This window comes from Calidris pugnax, unplaced genomic scaffold (assembly GCF_001431845.1).
Source record: "Calidris pugnax isolate Ruff unplaced genomic scaffold, ASM143184v1 scaffold133, whole genome shotgun sequence".
Classification (NCBI taxonomy): Eukaryota; Metazoa; Chordata; class Aves; order Charadriiformes; family Scolopacidae; genus Calidris; species Calidris pugnax.
In genome coordinates, this window is record NW_015090977.1 from 1,622,670 (window position 1) to 1,638,918 (window position 16,249).

Below are 16,249 nucleotides of genomic sequence, written 5' to 3' on the forward strand. Positions count from 1 at the left end.
CTGGGCGTCCGGCGCCTCCTCTCAGAGGAACTACAGCTCCCGTGGGCCCCCGCGCGCTGCTGTGGCTGCCGGGAGCCGCGTTACCGGCGCCTCGAGCGGGCCCGGACGCGGCGCTGAGCCGGTGGCGGGTGTCCCAGGCCGGTCATGGCGGCAACGCCGCCGCCTTCCTCTCCGGGCGGCCCGGAGCCTCCCCCGCCGCCGCTGCAGTACAGTCTGCTGCTGCAGCACCTGGTGGGCGAGCAGCGGCGGGCCCGCGCCTGGGATCCCGCCGCTTTCGGAGGCATCCCCAGCCCGCCCAAGAGCGAGGAGCAGAAGATGGTGGAGAGGGCCATGGAGAGCTGCGCCTTCAAGGCGGTGCTGGCTTGCGTGGGAGGTGCGGCGGGGGCGGCTGAGGGGGCCGGGAGAGGCTGGAGGGACGGGGTTAGAGAGCGGGAAGGGGGGGTGTCCCCATGGCCTTGGGAAAGGGGTGGATGGGGAAGAGGCAGCAGCACAGGGACCCCCCCGGGGACACCCCCAGTGTCTGTCCCGGGAGGGATCTCTGCCTGTCTGCCTTCCTTGCAAAGGAGGAGGTGTGCTCAGCCTTCCCTCAGCACAGCCCAGCCTGTCAGCAGGGAGGGGGTCAGCAACAGTGCCTGCAGGATCCAGAGACAGGCCACTTGTGTCCTTGTACTGCCCCTTGCACGCTGCAGCACTGACACATGGGGTGCTCTGAGGTGCTCTGGTGCCTGTGGGGAACGTGCTGCTCCAATCCAGCCAAGGTTCATTTTTACACTCTTTGTCTTTTGCAGGATTTGTTCTGGGAGGCGCATTTGGTGTCTTCACAGCTGGCATTGACACCAACGTTGGGTTTGATCCCAAGGACCCCTATCGCACGCCAACGGCAAAGGAGGTCCTCAAAGACATGGGGCAGCGAGGCATCTCCTACGCAAAGAACTTCGCCATCGTGGGTGCCATGTTCTCCTGCACTGAATGTGTGGTGGAATCTGTGAGTAATAACTTTGTATGCATTAATAAATGTTTTCTTGTAGACTTAATAATCTCTTTTACTAGATCTAAATAAGTATGTGTATCCCCTTTGTAACAGGGCAAGGGAGCGGGCTAGTTTATTCTTTTTCCTGGCCATCAAAGCTTTTCAGCTTTGAGATCTGTCTTCAGAACTGCTGTTCTCTGACAGAAGGAGCAGAAAAGCATGCAATAGTGAAGTCCTTTCCATTTCAAGTCCTGAATGTATTGGCAGGTGTAGGTGTTACTTTTTAAAACCCTAGCTACAAGTACTTGTTGTTACCTTAAAACATCAAACTATGAGTTGCAACATGGTAATTTGAGCCTCTAAAAATTCCATATGCAGAAAGCGATCCTTACATGAAAGTTACTTCAGTAAGAGGCCTATTTTCATCTTGCCCCTACAGCAAGAAATGACCTTGTGCAGCTCAGTGGTGAATCTGTCATCCATTTTCTTAAATAGGAAAATGAGCCTGTTACGAATTTCAGTACTGCCTTTTAATTGAAAGACACAATTACTTCTTAAATCACGTAGAGGAAAAGCGTATCTGCTCGCACAATGGAGTGAAACAAAGAGATCTGTGCCCTGGTGAAAAACTTGTGTGCTCTGGCTATGGAAATAGTATATCTTTGTCAGCAGAGTGCTGTGATTCTCACCTGTGCTGAGATCTGGGCTGTGGGGCCAGGCTCAGCGTGGCACCTGTGTGGTTGTAGTCCCTTTGAAATCTGTGAGCTGGTGCTAGTGCAGAGCGCTGTGTTCTGGGGCTGTATGGGCTCACCTGAGACTCTTTGCTGTAACACTGCATTGCACCACACGGATTTGTCTCACCTCTCCCCGTGACCCCCGTTCCTTCCTCTTCTCCTGGCCCTGCAAGTTTTTATATAGAGAGTGCAGGGAGCCATCTGCTGAGAACAGAGGGAAAAACATCCTCGGCTGAGAAGGGGCTGGAAGGTCATTTACTCTTTCTTGGTATTAGTACAGAGACTGAGTGTTTATTCCGTATTTATTTGTTGACTCTTGATTTTTAATTTCGCAGTATCGTGGAAAGTCAGACTGGAGGAACAGTGTTATTAGTGGCTGCATCACAGGAGGAGCAATCGGCTTCAGAGGTTGGTAGTGCCTGCTATAATTATTTCTGTGATAAGACTCTAATTTGGTTATGCAGTATGTAGTGTTTTTAATGTAACACATACTATAAATCTCTTTGCATGGCGTAATGGTGATGTCAACAGGAGAGTGCACTCCAGACTGGCAGAACTGCTATCTCTTCCTTTTCCTGTCAGCTTGAAAGATAATGTGTGTGTAGGGAAGGCTTAGTTGTACAGGACAGTGAGTTTGGAGGAAAATCACCAGAAGTGACTTGAAAGAAAAATCTGGAAATGGTGTTAGCTATCCACACTCTTCTGTGGTGTTGTGAGGAGGGACCCAAAAATACATACTGAGCAACTCTCTGAAGCTACAGCTCTTGTGTTAACAGAGCTCTACTTATATATACTATTTCACTGGCAGTAACTCTGTTAATTTGCACAGTGTGTTAAATGCTTTCCTCCTTTCTCATGTATCAATTCAAACAGACAATTCTATTTAGCTGTAAAAGAGCAGGAGCACTGGGATTTTAGGCCAGCAGGCAATAGTGGGGCCTTTGGGAAGCTTTGAGTACTAGCAACATCTGGAGAAAAGCCTCAAGTAGGAAGAGAGCTGCTCTGTTTAGCCGAAACATCAAACTTCTCTCACCTCTCCCTAAGAAAAAAACCTGTCCCCAGAGTGTAAAAGAAAGTGCTCTTGAAAGTACTTTTAATTGAGCTCGTTAAGTTGTATCTATCCTGGACCTAATCCTCTTAGAGGTTTCAAAGCTGCAGCTGCTCTTCCTATCCATCCCCAGTCTGATGGCAGAGCCACTCGCAGTGCCCAGATCAGAGAGCACTGAAATCAGCGATGGCATTTTCCTCTTCCAGCCCTTGGGGGGAGACTTTGCAGCACAGCACCCAACCAGCGTGCCGTGCTGGTCCAGCTGTGCTAGTGTGAGTCCCATGAGTGCCAGGTTCCCCTCCTCACCTTGGGGAGTGGTAGCACCAGTGTCCCCTGGTAGAGGGTCGCCAAGTTCCTGCAGGTTTAAGCTCTTGAGCACAGCATAAGCTAGTTACTGGGAAGTAAAATAACTTTCCTATTTCATCTCATTCTTTCCCACTCTTTTTCCGTTGCAGCTGGGTTGAAGGCAGGGGTTATTGGCTGTGGTGGATTCGCCGCTTTCTCCGCCGCAATCGATTACTATCTCCGGTAACGGTGGGATCCCTTGGGGAGCAAAGTTTCCCTTTTGTTCCAGTCCTGCTGCAAAGAGCCTGCATCACGGCAGAAGAACCATTGGGCTTACCTTTCCACTGCCTTTGGACTCTTGATCAGTGCAAGCTGGATGGCGTTGGCTGCTTTTTCCTGAATGACTAACAATAATCTGGCTCTGAGCCCTGGCGTGCTGCTTCGGGCAGGCTTGCGGGAGTATGCAAGGAAGGAGCCAGGAGCAGTGAGCAGTATCTCCAGCACGGATCAGCTGACTGTCAGTTTCCAGGAAACAAGCCTGGACTTTGAGCTTTTTTTTCGATCCTTTGGGTCTGATTTTAATTAAGTCTGTTGCTAGCATCAAAAGAGGCAGGAGGACAATCTTCAGAAAGAAACGCAGTGATTTAGGTTACCATGTATTTGAATGTGCTGCAAGGGTTTAACAGTTATCAGTTTGCAGCTTGCTACTCTGTTGGGGAGAGGTAAGATCCTGTGGAGAAATAGTTTGTTCCAGGCTTTTCTTAAAATACCAGCTGAAGACAAACCACCATCTGTACAACTTGTCTTATTTCAAGTACAGAGATGAGAGCCAGATTTCTTTACCATGTCTTAAAGGGAAAAGCAAAAAGGAATCCTTAGCCTTAGAACTGTGTGGTTACTGGCAGATGAACAAAACAGTTTAAGGGGGGAAAAAAAGAGGTTGTTGCAGAAGTATGATCCTCTGTAGCCACTTGGCTAGCCTGATTTAACCTCGCTGTGGGAGTACAAGTATCTTGCTACTGCTTTAACTGCCTCAGGCTCACACCATTAGTTCCAGCAGTTTGATGGTGACATTAGAAAGCAGAGATGTGAGAATAAACCACTGTTGGACAGATAGCTGGGCATTCACTTAACACACAGTCTGTTTCCCATCACGTCCCTGTACCACCTCTGAGTGCCCCAGCATTACACTGGGGAAAGTGAAGTGTTATTTCTGCAGAACACTGGTACTGAAGTCAAAACACGTGTTGGTTAGCTCAAGGAGCTGCTCCCTTTTTGATTTGCCTTCATATTAGCCCTCTTGCTCGTCTAACCAACCTCAGTTCTCAGGCCTCGGGGGGACAGTTTTTACACTCAGAATAGTTTAGGCTGATTTTAACCGTCGTCGAGCCACCCTGCAAGGGCAAACACCCACCCTCATCTTTTTGAGGCAGCGGGATTTCAGATTCAGTGCACACACCTAATGGTGGTTCTCCCACCCTCTTCCCCTCCTTTACATCCACAGTTTGCCATCCCAGCATGGTGACAGCACTGGCTTACCTGGAGGAGCAATCCTAGCGGGGTGGTTTGGCTGATAGAGTGGTCAGTTTGGAGGCATATTGTCTCCCGTTCCCACACGGAAAGAAGTGGGGAGACAGCACCATGTGATCTATCAGATGAGGTTTCCAGATCGCCTGATGGCCCTTGCTGTGCCTGTTCAGTATCCTCAGGCCAGAAGCTGTGCAAGTCAGCTGAATTTTAAGCTTGAGTAATTTGGGGCTGATTAAACAGGCTGGCTCCAGACAGTCCAGGTTTTTTTATTCCTCCAGAACGTACTGAAACGCAAGGATGTAGCCCAAACCATAAGATGTCTCTTAGAAGATTGTCTGGCACGAGGCCTGTGCTTATACCACTGGCCTGATGTGCAATTAGCAAGATTTCCATGCTAGAAAAAGAAGAAGCTGTGATGGCAAGGTGAACAGTTAGTGCAAACAGCAACACCACGGGGCTCCTTTTGTGCAAATGTTGGGGCTTTGCATTTTTATTAACCTTTTTTTTTTTTTCTTTTTTTTCCTCCTCACATGGTTTACAGCCATTTAAAGTTTATAATCTACAGAAATTGAAAACAGAACACAAACAAAAATATATCCTTAACAACTTTTGAAAGTCAAATATTAATTAACAGTTCTATTCTACCTGTAGCTGCAAGAGTCCAACCCCTGCCACACACACCCCCTCCCCTCTTTTCCTTCCTGTAGGGACAAGCAGAAGCCAGTCACAGGGATGGCTGCAGCCTGTTGTGCCGGGGCTGTGGGGACCAAGCCTCCAGCCACTGTTGCTTGGAGAGGAGGAGGAGGAGGAGGAAGGGGGCGGGGGGGAAGATTTGGCTGTACAGAGTCTCCATCTGGAATGACAGTATGGTGGACAGAGACTTGGACACGTGTAACAAATCAAGACACACACACACAGAGGGATCCGTTGTGCGGTCAGATCTAAAACTCGGCCTCCTTTACAGGGTCCAGGGCCAAGGCAGACGCCTGGTTATTTTCTGCAATGCTGTTTCCCTTCTCTTCAGCTGGGAAGTCGAGAGGAGCAGGGTCTGGAGTGTGAGCCCTTTGAAGGGGGGGGTGGGCAGGACTGAAAAACCTCCCCTCCTTTAGTTGCTTTGCTGGTGCGGGGCCGGTGGGCGCTGCCTTCCCCGGGGAGCTGGGCTTGGGACATACCTGGTGCACGGGTGGCAGGCGGCCGGGCTCTACCTGGAACAGTCTGTTGGTGGGGAGGGCAAAGGCAACGCCGCTGTCGGCCGGGGAGATGCTTGGTCACTTCTCATCCGTCTCCATTTGGCACAGGAGAGAGAGCGCGGGGCCAGCGGCATCGGGGAGGGGAGGGGGGGCTTTTCCCCACGAGGACACGGACTCGGCTCACAGAGCGAAAGGTTTCGTGTCCCAACAGGTACCAGCACCTACCTGGGATTTGTGGGGGACATACTGGGAGCCAGGCACTCGGGCAGACAGAGCACAGCCTGGCGTGTGGCCATCCTGCCTTGGGACATGGCGTGACAACTCCAGCCGTCAGCCTGGGGGGGTCAAAAACTGGAGCCACTAACCAAAACAGACCTGAGCTGGCCGGGCACGGCGAACCCAGCACCAACTGCTTTGTGAGAAAGAGCAAACAAAGCGCTTCTGCCTCTGGCAGTGAGGGTCAGGAAGGCTTTCCTCCTCCTCCTCCTGTCCCTCTGCACTGGTTTCCAGGCTGGATGACCATCCAGCTGCCACATGGAGCACTCACCTCCAGCAGCCCGGCTTGCACTGAGGCAGGGCCATGTGCTGCCATTTGCCCGGTGCCCAGAAACACAAACCTCCCCATTCTCATGGCCACAGGAGAAATGCTGGTGCCTCGGCAAGCTCTGGCACAGCGTTGGCAACCCTTATGGCAGTGCTGTGCTGGCAGGGGGTGGGTGCACACCAAACAGCAGGGACCCTGCCCCACCAGGGCTTGATGGGGAAATTGGGGGATCCACGTGCCCTAATGGGACCCGGGCAGTGCCACAGCACAGACCTTGGGTCAGCCCGTGGTGGAGGAAGCTGGACGTCCCTCCAACCTGCCGTGCATCGAGACCAGGACAGCACCTCTCCCTCCAGCCTGTGATGGGTCACCCCCAAAAAGCTACTCGGGGGCGAGATACAGCGAGGGAAGTAACCACCATGCTACACGCACAAAGCACAGGATTAGGGCTGTAGAGGGGACTGGCCTGAGAGTGCCCAGAAGAGACGTGGCGAGGAAGAAGCAGCACCCTGCTCCTCGGCTCTCGTGGTCGCAGGTTTGCTCGGGCCAGAGCAGGATCCAGGCACGGGGTAGGGGGGGTCCAACGTTCGCGCAGGCAGCAAGGCAAAGCAGAGCTGGTCGTCACCGTCACCGGGGAGGGAAGCCCGTGAGCTCCCAGCCTCTGAAGCGAGCCGGTGCTGCACATGCAGGCGTGGGGCAGGGGAGAGGAACAGGCACTCGTGGGATGCTGCAGGCTTCGAGCTGGGCGAGACGAGGGGTGCCTGGTAGGAGTGAGCGGGCAGAAAGGAGTCCAGGAGAAAACGAGCCAAGGGGGAAGCCTGTGTCCACAGCCCTTGTCAGTCACTACCTCTTCCGTTGAACAAATATACATAAAAAACAATTCTTGAACACAAGAAGGGACATAAGACACGACTACTTTACAGAGAGGCACGGCGCCTGGGGTGGGACCGGGCCACCGGTACGCAATTGTACAGGAGCTGCAGGTGGCACCGTCCTGGGTCCGAGCCGGTCTCCCTGGGGGGGCTGCCATCCAGTCCGTGTCCCCCAGCAGGGAGCTGGGAGTGTTTGCGGCTGGTGCCTTCTCCCTGCAGGCTACACGTCCGTGGAGAAGTAAAGCGTGTTGCGTTTCAGCTCAGTGAAGGAGATGGGAGGATGCTGCAGGTAGTACAGAAGGACCTGGACCTGTCGGGGGCAAACAGGGAGTGTTAGACCAGAAAGAGACAGAGCTGCCACCTCCCAGCTTGTCCCTGTGCAACCACATCCAGCAAAGAGTGACAAATCTACCCAGGCAGGTAAACCCCTCTGCTCCCCACCCCAGGGTGGCCACGCTGCCAGCACGGCTCTTACCTGGGCCATCACATCGTGGGACCAGATGTCGGAGGCCAGGGTGAGGTGTGCCTTGCTCTCCCCCTCTGAAGGTCTCAGCAGTGTTGGCCCGAAGACCGTGGCCAGGTTGTGGAGAGACATTTTGTTGATGGGCTCCTTTTCAGCTACCCTGCAGGGTACGGGGGGAGAGGGAACGTGAGCCCCTAAAGCTGTTCTCCTGGAGCAGGGAACAGCCATGGGTGACACAGAATCAGAGAATCACAGAATCTTCTAGGTTGGAAGGGACCTTAAAGATCATCTTGTCCAACCGTCAACCTAACTTTGACAAAAATAGACACCCGCACAACAAACAAAAAGCAACACCATCACTAAACCATACCTCCCAGCACTACATCAACCCGTCTTTTGAACACCTCCAGGGATGGTGCCTCAACCACCTCCCTGGGCAGCCCATTCCAATGGCTGATAACCCTTTTGGTGAAGAAATTTTTCCTAATATCCAGCCTGAACCTCCCCTGGAGTAACTTGAGGCCATTTCCTCTCGTCCTGTCGCCTGTGACTTGAGAGAAGAGACCGACCCCCAACTCTCTACACCGTCCTTTCAGGGAGTTGTAGAGAGCAATAAGGTCTCCCCTCAGCCTCCTCTTCTCCAGGCTGAATAACCCCAGCTCCCTCAGCCTCTCCTCATAAGACTTGTGCTCCAGACCCCTCACCATCTTTGGTGCCCTTCTCTGGACACAGGGACACAGGGGGTGGGCGAGCGCCCATCTCCTTTCTCCCAGCCCCAGTGGGACACCTCCAGCTTGCTGTGGCCTTCCACGGCCCTCGGCAAACCCAGGTGCAGGGCAGGGAGCTCTGCCCCCTTCCCGGCCTCCGCCGGAGCCTCTGGGCCTGGCTGGGAGCCCCGGGTGTGATGTGGCAGCGACCAAGCCCTTGCTTATGTGCTGCGGAGCCTCCGCTCTCCCCGAGCCTCGGCAGGGAACGGGGAGCTCCGCACCAGCCCCTGCCTCCCTGCACCCTCTTCCTCCCCCCAAGGCTCCCTACCCCTCCGACCCCACGGGACCCCAGCCAGCCCGCACCGAGGGAAGCAGGGCCACAACATTGCCATGTTAGGAGGCAGCTGCGTTCCCCGGCACAGGCTGCAACGGTTGAGCCCCGGCCAGGAGAGCAGATGTGGGAACTGGCTGTGCCCGGTTCTCAGGATGGAAATGGATTTATTTTTTTTTTTTTCCCTTTCCCCGCCCCCCAGCATCAATCACTTTTTCTGTTTGGTTTTAGCCAAACCAGAGGGGAAAAAAAAAAAACAACACCAAAGCACTTCATGATGCAAGTAACATGAGCCGTGAGCCCCGGTCCCAAACTCGTGGCCAGCTCCAGCCAGGCTCTGCGTGATGCACTCCCACCCTGCCCACAGCCCCGGGCCCTCCATGGGTCTCATGCCCCCAGCAAGCCCCAGAACCATCCATCCTCAGGTCTGAATGGGCTTTAGCTGGGCCAAGATAAAGCCTGGAAAACCGTAACGTTGCTGTACTCGCCCCAGGAGGAGTGACACAGGGCATCACCTGCAGCTTTGGGACACGTCCGCAGAACTGATTGTCTCTGGGTCTTGCCCACCCACTGCAGACAAGTTACAGGGGTTTTTGCACCTTGTTCTGCAGGGTCTACTGCTGGACTGGTGGGAAGGGACGCAGCACTCAGTTTTCCTGCTAAGGGAGACACTGCACAGCTCTCAGCTGATTCCCTGTCCTGTGTCGAGGCCAGCTGCTCCCTGGGGACAGCCCGTCCAACCAGCTGCACACCCGCTGCAGCAGCCAAGAGCTGCATCTTGCCAGAGGATGTGTGCTCCCTGCAGAACTGACCCTCATCAACAGCCACGCACTGCGCAGTCCCCGCTGGCACCATGGCTGGTGGCCCTGGGGCTGCTCTGTGGGGCAGAAGGGCTCCAGGAGCCCTCCAGCATCCTACAGGACCCATGGAGAGGAGCTGTGGGAAGTCAACACCAACATCAGCCAAAGGGACTCATGGTATGCCAGGTCCCAGCTGGACAAGGTCCCTGGTGAATGTGCCTGAGCCTGGGGAGATGGGGCAGGTGGGACATACCTGGGGCTGCAGCCTCTTGGAGGGGCTGGGAGGGGAAAGGGCCACTCTGTCACCTGCCCAGCACTGAGCCACCACTGCTGGCCACGACTGCCACCCTGCTCTGCACCAGCAAAGCACCATCTGCCTCCAGTTTGGGATCAGCCCGTGACCACGCAGGCATGACAGGAATCAGACTGGCTCTAGCTCCACTCACATCCCATCCCCACAGCAAAGCAGCGAGACAGACCTGTCCCGCACCTCCCGCCCATGCCGGGCATTCCCCTGGGACCCGCAAACCCCGCCGTTACCTTTTCAAGTGCTCCAGCAGAAAGAGGAAGGTGATGAGGTTGGGGTCAGGCAGCGAGCGGAGAAGGTGCATCATGCAGTTCTCCTTGGCAGCAGGATCCGAGAGGGCTGGAGACAAGGAGGGAGAGGGCTCAGGACAGGGGCTGGTGACATCTTGTGCAGCATCACAAGCCCTGAGCTGGCCTCAAGCTGGCCAGGACAGCCAGGACCGAGTGGGCCAAGCTGGGACGGACCCTCAGGAGTCTCCCATCCCACAGCAGGCAGTGCCAAACAGAGCCACGCTTGGGCACCAACCTGTTCCCCATCCCTGATCCCTTACCGATCCCCTCCATGAAGGCGGGGTAGAGTCTGTCAGTGAGGAGGGGCTCGGGCAGCTCGCGGAAGTACAGCTTCAGGGTGCCAGCGATGGCGTTGATGTCCATGTCACTCAGCATGACCAGGATGTCCTTGTTATCTGTCCAGAGAGCACCCACACGTGACGCCTCTTGCACCTCCTTCCCCTCTGGGTCTCAACCCTCCCGTGTCACCCCAGCTACCCAGGGAGGCTGCCTGCTGGAGGGCAGGGACAGCACCGCTGGGTCCACAGCCCCGTGGAGCCAGGCTGGGGCTGGGAAGAGCCGAGTGGTTCCTGCCTGGCTGGGCAACGGGATGCGGAACAATTTACAAATCCATTTGCAACGTTGCCCTGACTCAGTGTCTCCCTGGAGCCAGCCAGGCTCGGCAGCAGCTCTCAGAGACATCAAGGAACAAAACAAGGTTGGGACCTCTGGGCGTTTGTTTTCCAGCTTTTACACCCTCCTCCTCACCCCCAGCCCCTTCCTGGGCACACCAGCACGTTTTGCACACATACAGTGCAATAACCAGACCGTGGGCTTCCAGGGCAGGGGACCTGGGGGGAGTCTCAGTGCCTGCAAACCCTCCCAGGGGAACATGATGTGAAGTGTAGCCATCACCCAGGACACTCACTTGCATCGAAGACAGCTTTTAATGCCTGGATATCAGTGGCGACACCAGAGATCCTGTAGATGCCGACCTCTTCGATGCCCCTCTTCTCCACCTCCTCGATGCACTGGCGCACGATGTAAGGCACCTTGGAGCGCTCACGCCTGGCTCGGAAAGTGGAGGCGTCAGCAAAGAATCCCAGGGGACCCGCAGTGACCAGCCCAGCCCGTAAACCCTGGGCCAGGGGCAGGACGGGTGGGAAGGAGGGAGCTGGTGAAGGAATGGGCTAATTCCAGGAGACAGCAAAAGCCGAGCTCTCTGGTGAGGGGACAGGGACGTGGTGCAAGGGTAGAGCAAGGGGACGTGGTGCAACCCCACACCCACAGGGACTGGAGCAGATCAGCCCCCCCCAGCCCCACACATACTTTGTCACGACGCTGATTTTGACCCCGAAGACACCGGTCTGCTTTTTGGATGGAGTCCTCTTCAGGCTCATGTCTCTACTTGTGAACTTCATGGAGAACTCCACCTTGATCTGTGGGAGACAGGGAGTGAGTCCAAGCAGCCTGGCCCTGGCCTGTCACCTCCATGTCACATGAAGTCACGGCACAGCCCCGGGGAAGGGGCTGCCATCAATGTGAGGGGCTGTGGGTCCCGCTTACCCCGTTCATCTCAATCACGTCCATGTGCCAGTTCTTTGTCTGCACAGCCTGTGGGTCCAGCTGCGGAGAGAAATGGTGTGTGAGCTCTGCAAGGACGAAGCCCCATGCCAGCCCCGCTGGCACCCCAGCCCAGCATCCCCTGAAGCCCTCGACCCACAGTATCAAGCACAGAACATGGCAATGTGCTGCCCATGGCAGGAGGACGGAGAAGGGAAGGTCTGGGGTCCCTCTGGCCATGTCCCGAAGCCAGGTGGGCTCAGCCTCCCTGCCTGGCCCCCAAAGACCCTGCGCCCCTGCAAGGCAGTGCTTTAACCCCCACCCGAGCAGTAAGAAACTTCCAAGAAATCAGGACTATTTCTGGCAGCAGATTGATGAAACAGAACTAGGGCAGCGTTTTCCATGCAGAAAAACAACATCTCCCCATAGCCAAGGCTATTTATAACCCCTGGGAATGACGGGCTCCACTATTTCTGGCTTTGGGGCTAGGGGGGGACTCGGTGACGCTGCCCCGGTGCCCGGCCGCTGCAGCGAGGTGCCGACATTCCCAAGGTCCTGGCACGTGCCACGGTGGGCACTGGGCCCCAGGGCTGGGCAGAGGTGGGTGCAGTGGCCTTTTGGGGCTTTTTGGTCCCCAGCTGGTGGTATCGACCCAGTCCCATCGATCCCTGTAATGCACGGGGCGGGCAGCGGGGCAGAGCCCGGCACTAATGTCCCCTCGGGGAAGGGGATGGGATGCTGGAGCCTGGCAGGGCTGGCGGGGGCTGTGTGCATGCAGCTGCCAGGCGAGGCTCCTGCCAAATGTGCAGGGTCACTCCGCAAGGACACGGGAGTTTCCTACAGCTGCTGGGTTGGGAGATGCTCCGGGTGAGCGCAACGATGTCCAGAACTGCTGCTGTGGCCACGGAGTTTCCATTCCCCTGCCCCAGCCTTTGGCTGTTCCATGAAGCCACTACACCTCATGATGGGGGCAACCACAAGGTCCCTCATGTCTCTCCTTGCACACCAAGACCTCACACTCCTGAGGACATGCTTGAGCTGCCCTGGCTGTCAGCACAGACCCAGCACTGTGGCATCACCCCGCACCCAGCCCTGTGCCACGGGGAGCCCAAGCAGCTCCTCCACCAGCCGTGGTGCCACGGAAAACACTGCGGTCTCCAAGCTCCTGACGTGGAGCCTTCTCTGGCGCCCCAGCCCATGGGAGAGCGCAGTGAGCACCACGCCACCTCCTCCCCACCAGCCCTGAGGCTGCTGGGGAGGGCAGTGGGGGGAGGAGGAGGAGGAGGAGAAGGAAGAGGAGGAGGAAGGCTGCAACTGCCCTGGACTTCTATGGGGCCCTGCAGCAGGTCTGGACACCAGGATCATGCTCGATCTCCCCATGGCACCTGAGACCAGACACAGGCAGCACTGCTGTGCACCCATCACGGCCAATGCCAACCCAACGCCATCTGTCCCAGGGGGCTTTCACCCCTTTTCCCTGCACAGCCTGGTTCCACGCATGGCAGCATCCAAGCCCTCCACCCCCCAGCAGAGCCACGGGCCTCCCCTCTCTGCCGTGTGAGTTTAATTCCAACCACTACATGTGCCTTCCCCATCCCTGTCCCCTGGGTCCCCCTGGCTCCGATGGCCCTGGCAGCTCACATCTGGAAGGGCTTTAGCAGGACTGTGAAGGAAGCTTTAATAAAAGCCAGGTTGGCTGCTGCCAGCGCCACAGACGTTACCCTGAGCATTCCACCTTGCCCCCAGTTGGGCATAATCATCCCCATCCTGCTCCCCACAGCAGCTGGCACGGCCCCTTGGGCTAGTTCAGCTGATGCCATCGGCCTGAGCTCCCTTGGGGTGAGCTGTGCACCCGTGGCCTGGCCCTGGCTCTCCTCCAGCCCTGCCCACTGGCACCCCACGCAGCAGGCAGCACCACCACACTGCCTGCTCCCTGCAGGAAGCAAAGCTGTGGCCGATGCTTCGTCTCCAGGTGTGGGTGGACGGATGGGAGCATCCACCCACAGTGCCAGAGGCAGCTCCTGCCCACACAGTGCTGGCAAACACCCCATCTCAGCTACCACCACCATCTCCTTCTGCTCCAAAGGGAGCTGCCTTGCTCTAGCACAGTGCAGGGACATCCCAAGCCGGTGGGGAACTGCTGGCTGGGGAAGCCCAGGGAACAGCCAGCACTGTGCCATCCCTGGCACAAGTGACATGTACCCCAAGCATCTCCTCTTCGGCAGCTTGGCACTCAACTGGCTTCAAATGCCAGCCTGCACCCAGGGTCACCAGTGCCTCTCTGGGCTGCTCCCTCCTGTGTCTCAGGGGACTCTCGGTAGCGGCATGGCACCCAATGCCCAGGCCAGCATCCATCATGGTGCCACTCTCATCCACCATGAGGTGAAACACCCCCTGGCCCTGGCTGCAGGCACGTGCCAACATCCCCCTTTCCCAAATTATCTGAAGGTGCTTGCTTGTAGGACAAGGCCCCTGGTTGCAGAGGGAAAGGCGGCAGCGTGGCAGGAGATGAGCATCCCGGCAGCCCTGCAGAGCTCCGCGCGTCCTGGGTAGGCTCCGGTGCCAGAGGGAACCCCCCCAAGTCCTGCTGGTGCTTGCCCCCCACAGCCCCTGCCTGCTGCTTGTCTTGCACATGGGGTGACTCTGGACTCGAGGGGATGAGGCCACATCCTGGGATTTTGTCCTCAAGGCACCTCCGGGCTGTGCACCGTGGATGCAGCTCCTGCGTGGGCAGCAACAGCCGAGACAGACCCAGGCAGTGCCAGTTCCCCGGGGCTCTCAGGTGAGGAGCCGAGATGGCTCCAGACCCTCGTGGCAGCTCTCCAGGTCCCGGAGCGCTGGGATGCTACGGCAGGGCAGGGGCTGCCAGGCTGGGCATGTCCCTTTCTCGTGCCTCACCCATGAGGTCACCCAACCCTCAGCCCAGGGTGAAGCCATCGGGAGCAAACCCGGTGACTCAGCCGGTGAGGCCATCTCCGCCACGGTCCCGGGGAGCAGGATCCCGAGGGAGCTGCTACAACCAGGGTCACTTCCCATCAGCATGGCACCCAGGGACACCTTTGCCTGCCCTCCCACGGCCACTCTGCATCCAGTGGGCAGATGCCCCCACCAGACCCCTGCACTGGCAGCTCCCTCCCCATGGAACAGGGCAGAACTCCCCCCCCACCCCAGCAACAAACGCTGTCGGTGGCAAAGCACAGCCCCCAAAAAAGCAGCAATTCACAGCCCCGTCTGAGAGTGACCCGAGAGGCAGCAGACACCCACAGCACGCCGGGACCGCATCCTGCCCCCGCAGCCCCCAGTGCTCCCAGTCGATAACAAGCGGGGAAGCCGGGCTGGGGACACGTAGGGCTGGGAAAGGCAACCCCCCACCTCATGTTTTGACCCAGCAACAGCCTCTGGGCTCGCACAGCCCTCGCCGCCCCTTAATCCCCTCTGCGGGCGCAGCGGCGGCACCGAATCGAGGTTAATGCCGCTGCGTCACAGGCAGCCCCACCGCCGCCACCAAACCTCGGCCCTGCTGCCACCAAACCGAACCCCCACGTGCCCAGCCAGCTCCTGCAGCCCAGCTCCGAGCCAGCAGCTCCCCACGCAGGGGGACCCCGGCATAGGGAAACCCCCGGAGCCCCCCACCCCAACCATGAGATCGCGGGGACTCCAGGACGGCGTGCCGTGGTGCTGTGCCCCCCTTCCCTTGTCACCTCGGTTGCCCACCCCTGCTCTCCATCCATCCCACAAAAGCAGCCAGCACCAGCTGATGGGGCTGTGACTGGGGGAAGCCTGGATGGACCTGGGGTGGGCGAGTTGCAAACAAAGCAGCACCCTAGAGAGAGGGGGTACGCAGGCATGGGGGGGGCTGCAGCACCCCAGGAGCCCGACCTCAGCCAGGGCAGGGGAGCTCCCGACACAAACCCGTCCTACAGCGCACAGAGGGAGAGGGAAGGAGGGAAAGGAGCACCCCACAGGCTGCTGACTGCTTCTAACAGCTCCCAAAAGCACCCAAACAACCTCCTCGCTCCACGCGCAGACCCCACAAACTTTGCCCACCCCCACATATCAGAGTCCCCTGCACCCCTCAAAGCCACCAGCCAAAAAAGCCACAGCCACCACACACACAGCAGAGCCCGACAACACAGTGAAGCCACCCCAGAGCCCGTTTGGTGCCTGCCACCCTCCCTCCCCCAGCCCACACCCCGAAAAGCACCTTCTGGCGGAGCAGCTTGCTGCGCACCCTGCCCCACAGGCGGGCACCCGTGTTGGGGGGACGCTTCCCCTCGGCCTCCTCCACGCCGTGCTCCGGCCGCTCGCCCGCGGGGCTGGGGCTGCCGTCCGGCTGCACCAACACCTCCGTCATCGCGATGACCGCTTGGGCTCCGGGGAGGCGAGTGGAGAGTGTGGCCGGAGAGCCCAGGGATGGAGGTGGCCGGGGTTGATTTAGGACAACACCCGCATCCCTTCTGCTCCGAGCGGGAGGTCAGCGATGGCTGGGATGGCGGAGGCCGGCGAGGGGAGCCCGGCTGGGGCGGCGGGGAGGCCAGCGGGCAGGGCTCATCTTCAGGGTGTGAGCCAGGCTGGCGAGAGGCAGCTCGGCAGCCCCAAAAGCCTCCCTCCCTCTGCGAGGAAGTGACTCAAAGGC

General features: G+C 57.7%; 2 protein-coding genes across 4 annotated transcripts in view; one reads left to right on the forward strand and one right to left on the reverse strand.

Annotated features, from left to right (window-relative positions):
• The first annotated feature begins 85 nt into the window (after positions 1-85).
• TIMM22 (translocase of inner mitochondrial membrane 22 homolog (yeast)) lies at positions 86-4,153 on the forward strand. Its single transcript, XM_014953197.1, has 4 exons — positions 86-373; positions 789-985; positions 2,040-2,112; positions 3,208-4,153. The coding sequence occupies exons 1-4, from the start codon at positions 145-147 to the stop codon at positions 3,282-3,284; spliced, it is 576 nt and encodes a 191-aa protein (XP_014808683.1). The 5' UTR covers positions 86-144; the 3' UTR covers positions 3,285-4,153.
• A 913-nt stretch (positions 4,154-5,066) lies between these two features.
• Positions 5,067-16,249, reverse strand: part of ABR (active BCR-related) — a 27,279-nt gene continuing 16,096 nt past the window's right edge. For 2 of the 3 annotated variants that reach the window (XM_014953275.1, XM_014953273.1), the window contains exons 16-22: positions 11,617-11,676; positions 11,380-11,489; positions 10,979-11,118; positions 10,332-10,466; positions 10,015-10,120; positions 7,649-7,796; positions 5,067-7,483 (exon numbers count right to left, since the gene is read on the reverse strand). In XM_014953275.1, coding sequence (XP_014808761.1) covers positions 7,394-7,483; positions 7,649-7,796; positions 10,015-10,120; positions 10,332-10,466; positions 10,979-11,118; positions 11,380-11,489; positions 11,617-11,676 — 789 coding nt within the window. In that variant the 3' untranslated portion in view covers positions 5,067-7,393. Of the gene's footprint in view, positions 7,484-7,648; positions 7,797-10,014; positions 10,121-10,331; positions 10,467-10,978; positions 11,119-11,379; positions 11,490-11,616; positions 11,677-15,817; positions 16,218-16,249 lie in introns of those variants that run through there. The other variant, XM_014953274.1, reaches the window with a different exon arrangement.

Excerpts from the sequence above, each read along its gene's own strand:
- TIMM22 (XM_014953197.1), top strand. The coding sequence starts at position 145 with ATGGCGGCAACGCCGCCGCCTTCCTCTCCGGGCGGCCCGGAGCCTCCC. Across the intron at positions 374-788 it reads GGTGCTGGCTTGCGTGGGAG|GATTTGTTCTGGGAGGCGCA; the intron begins GTGCGGCGGGGG and ends TGTCTTTTGCAG. Across the intron at positions 2,113-3,207 it reads AGGAGCAATCGGCTTCAGAG|CTGGGTTGAAGGCAGGGGTT; the intron begins GTTGGTAGTGCC and ends TTTCCGTTGCAG.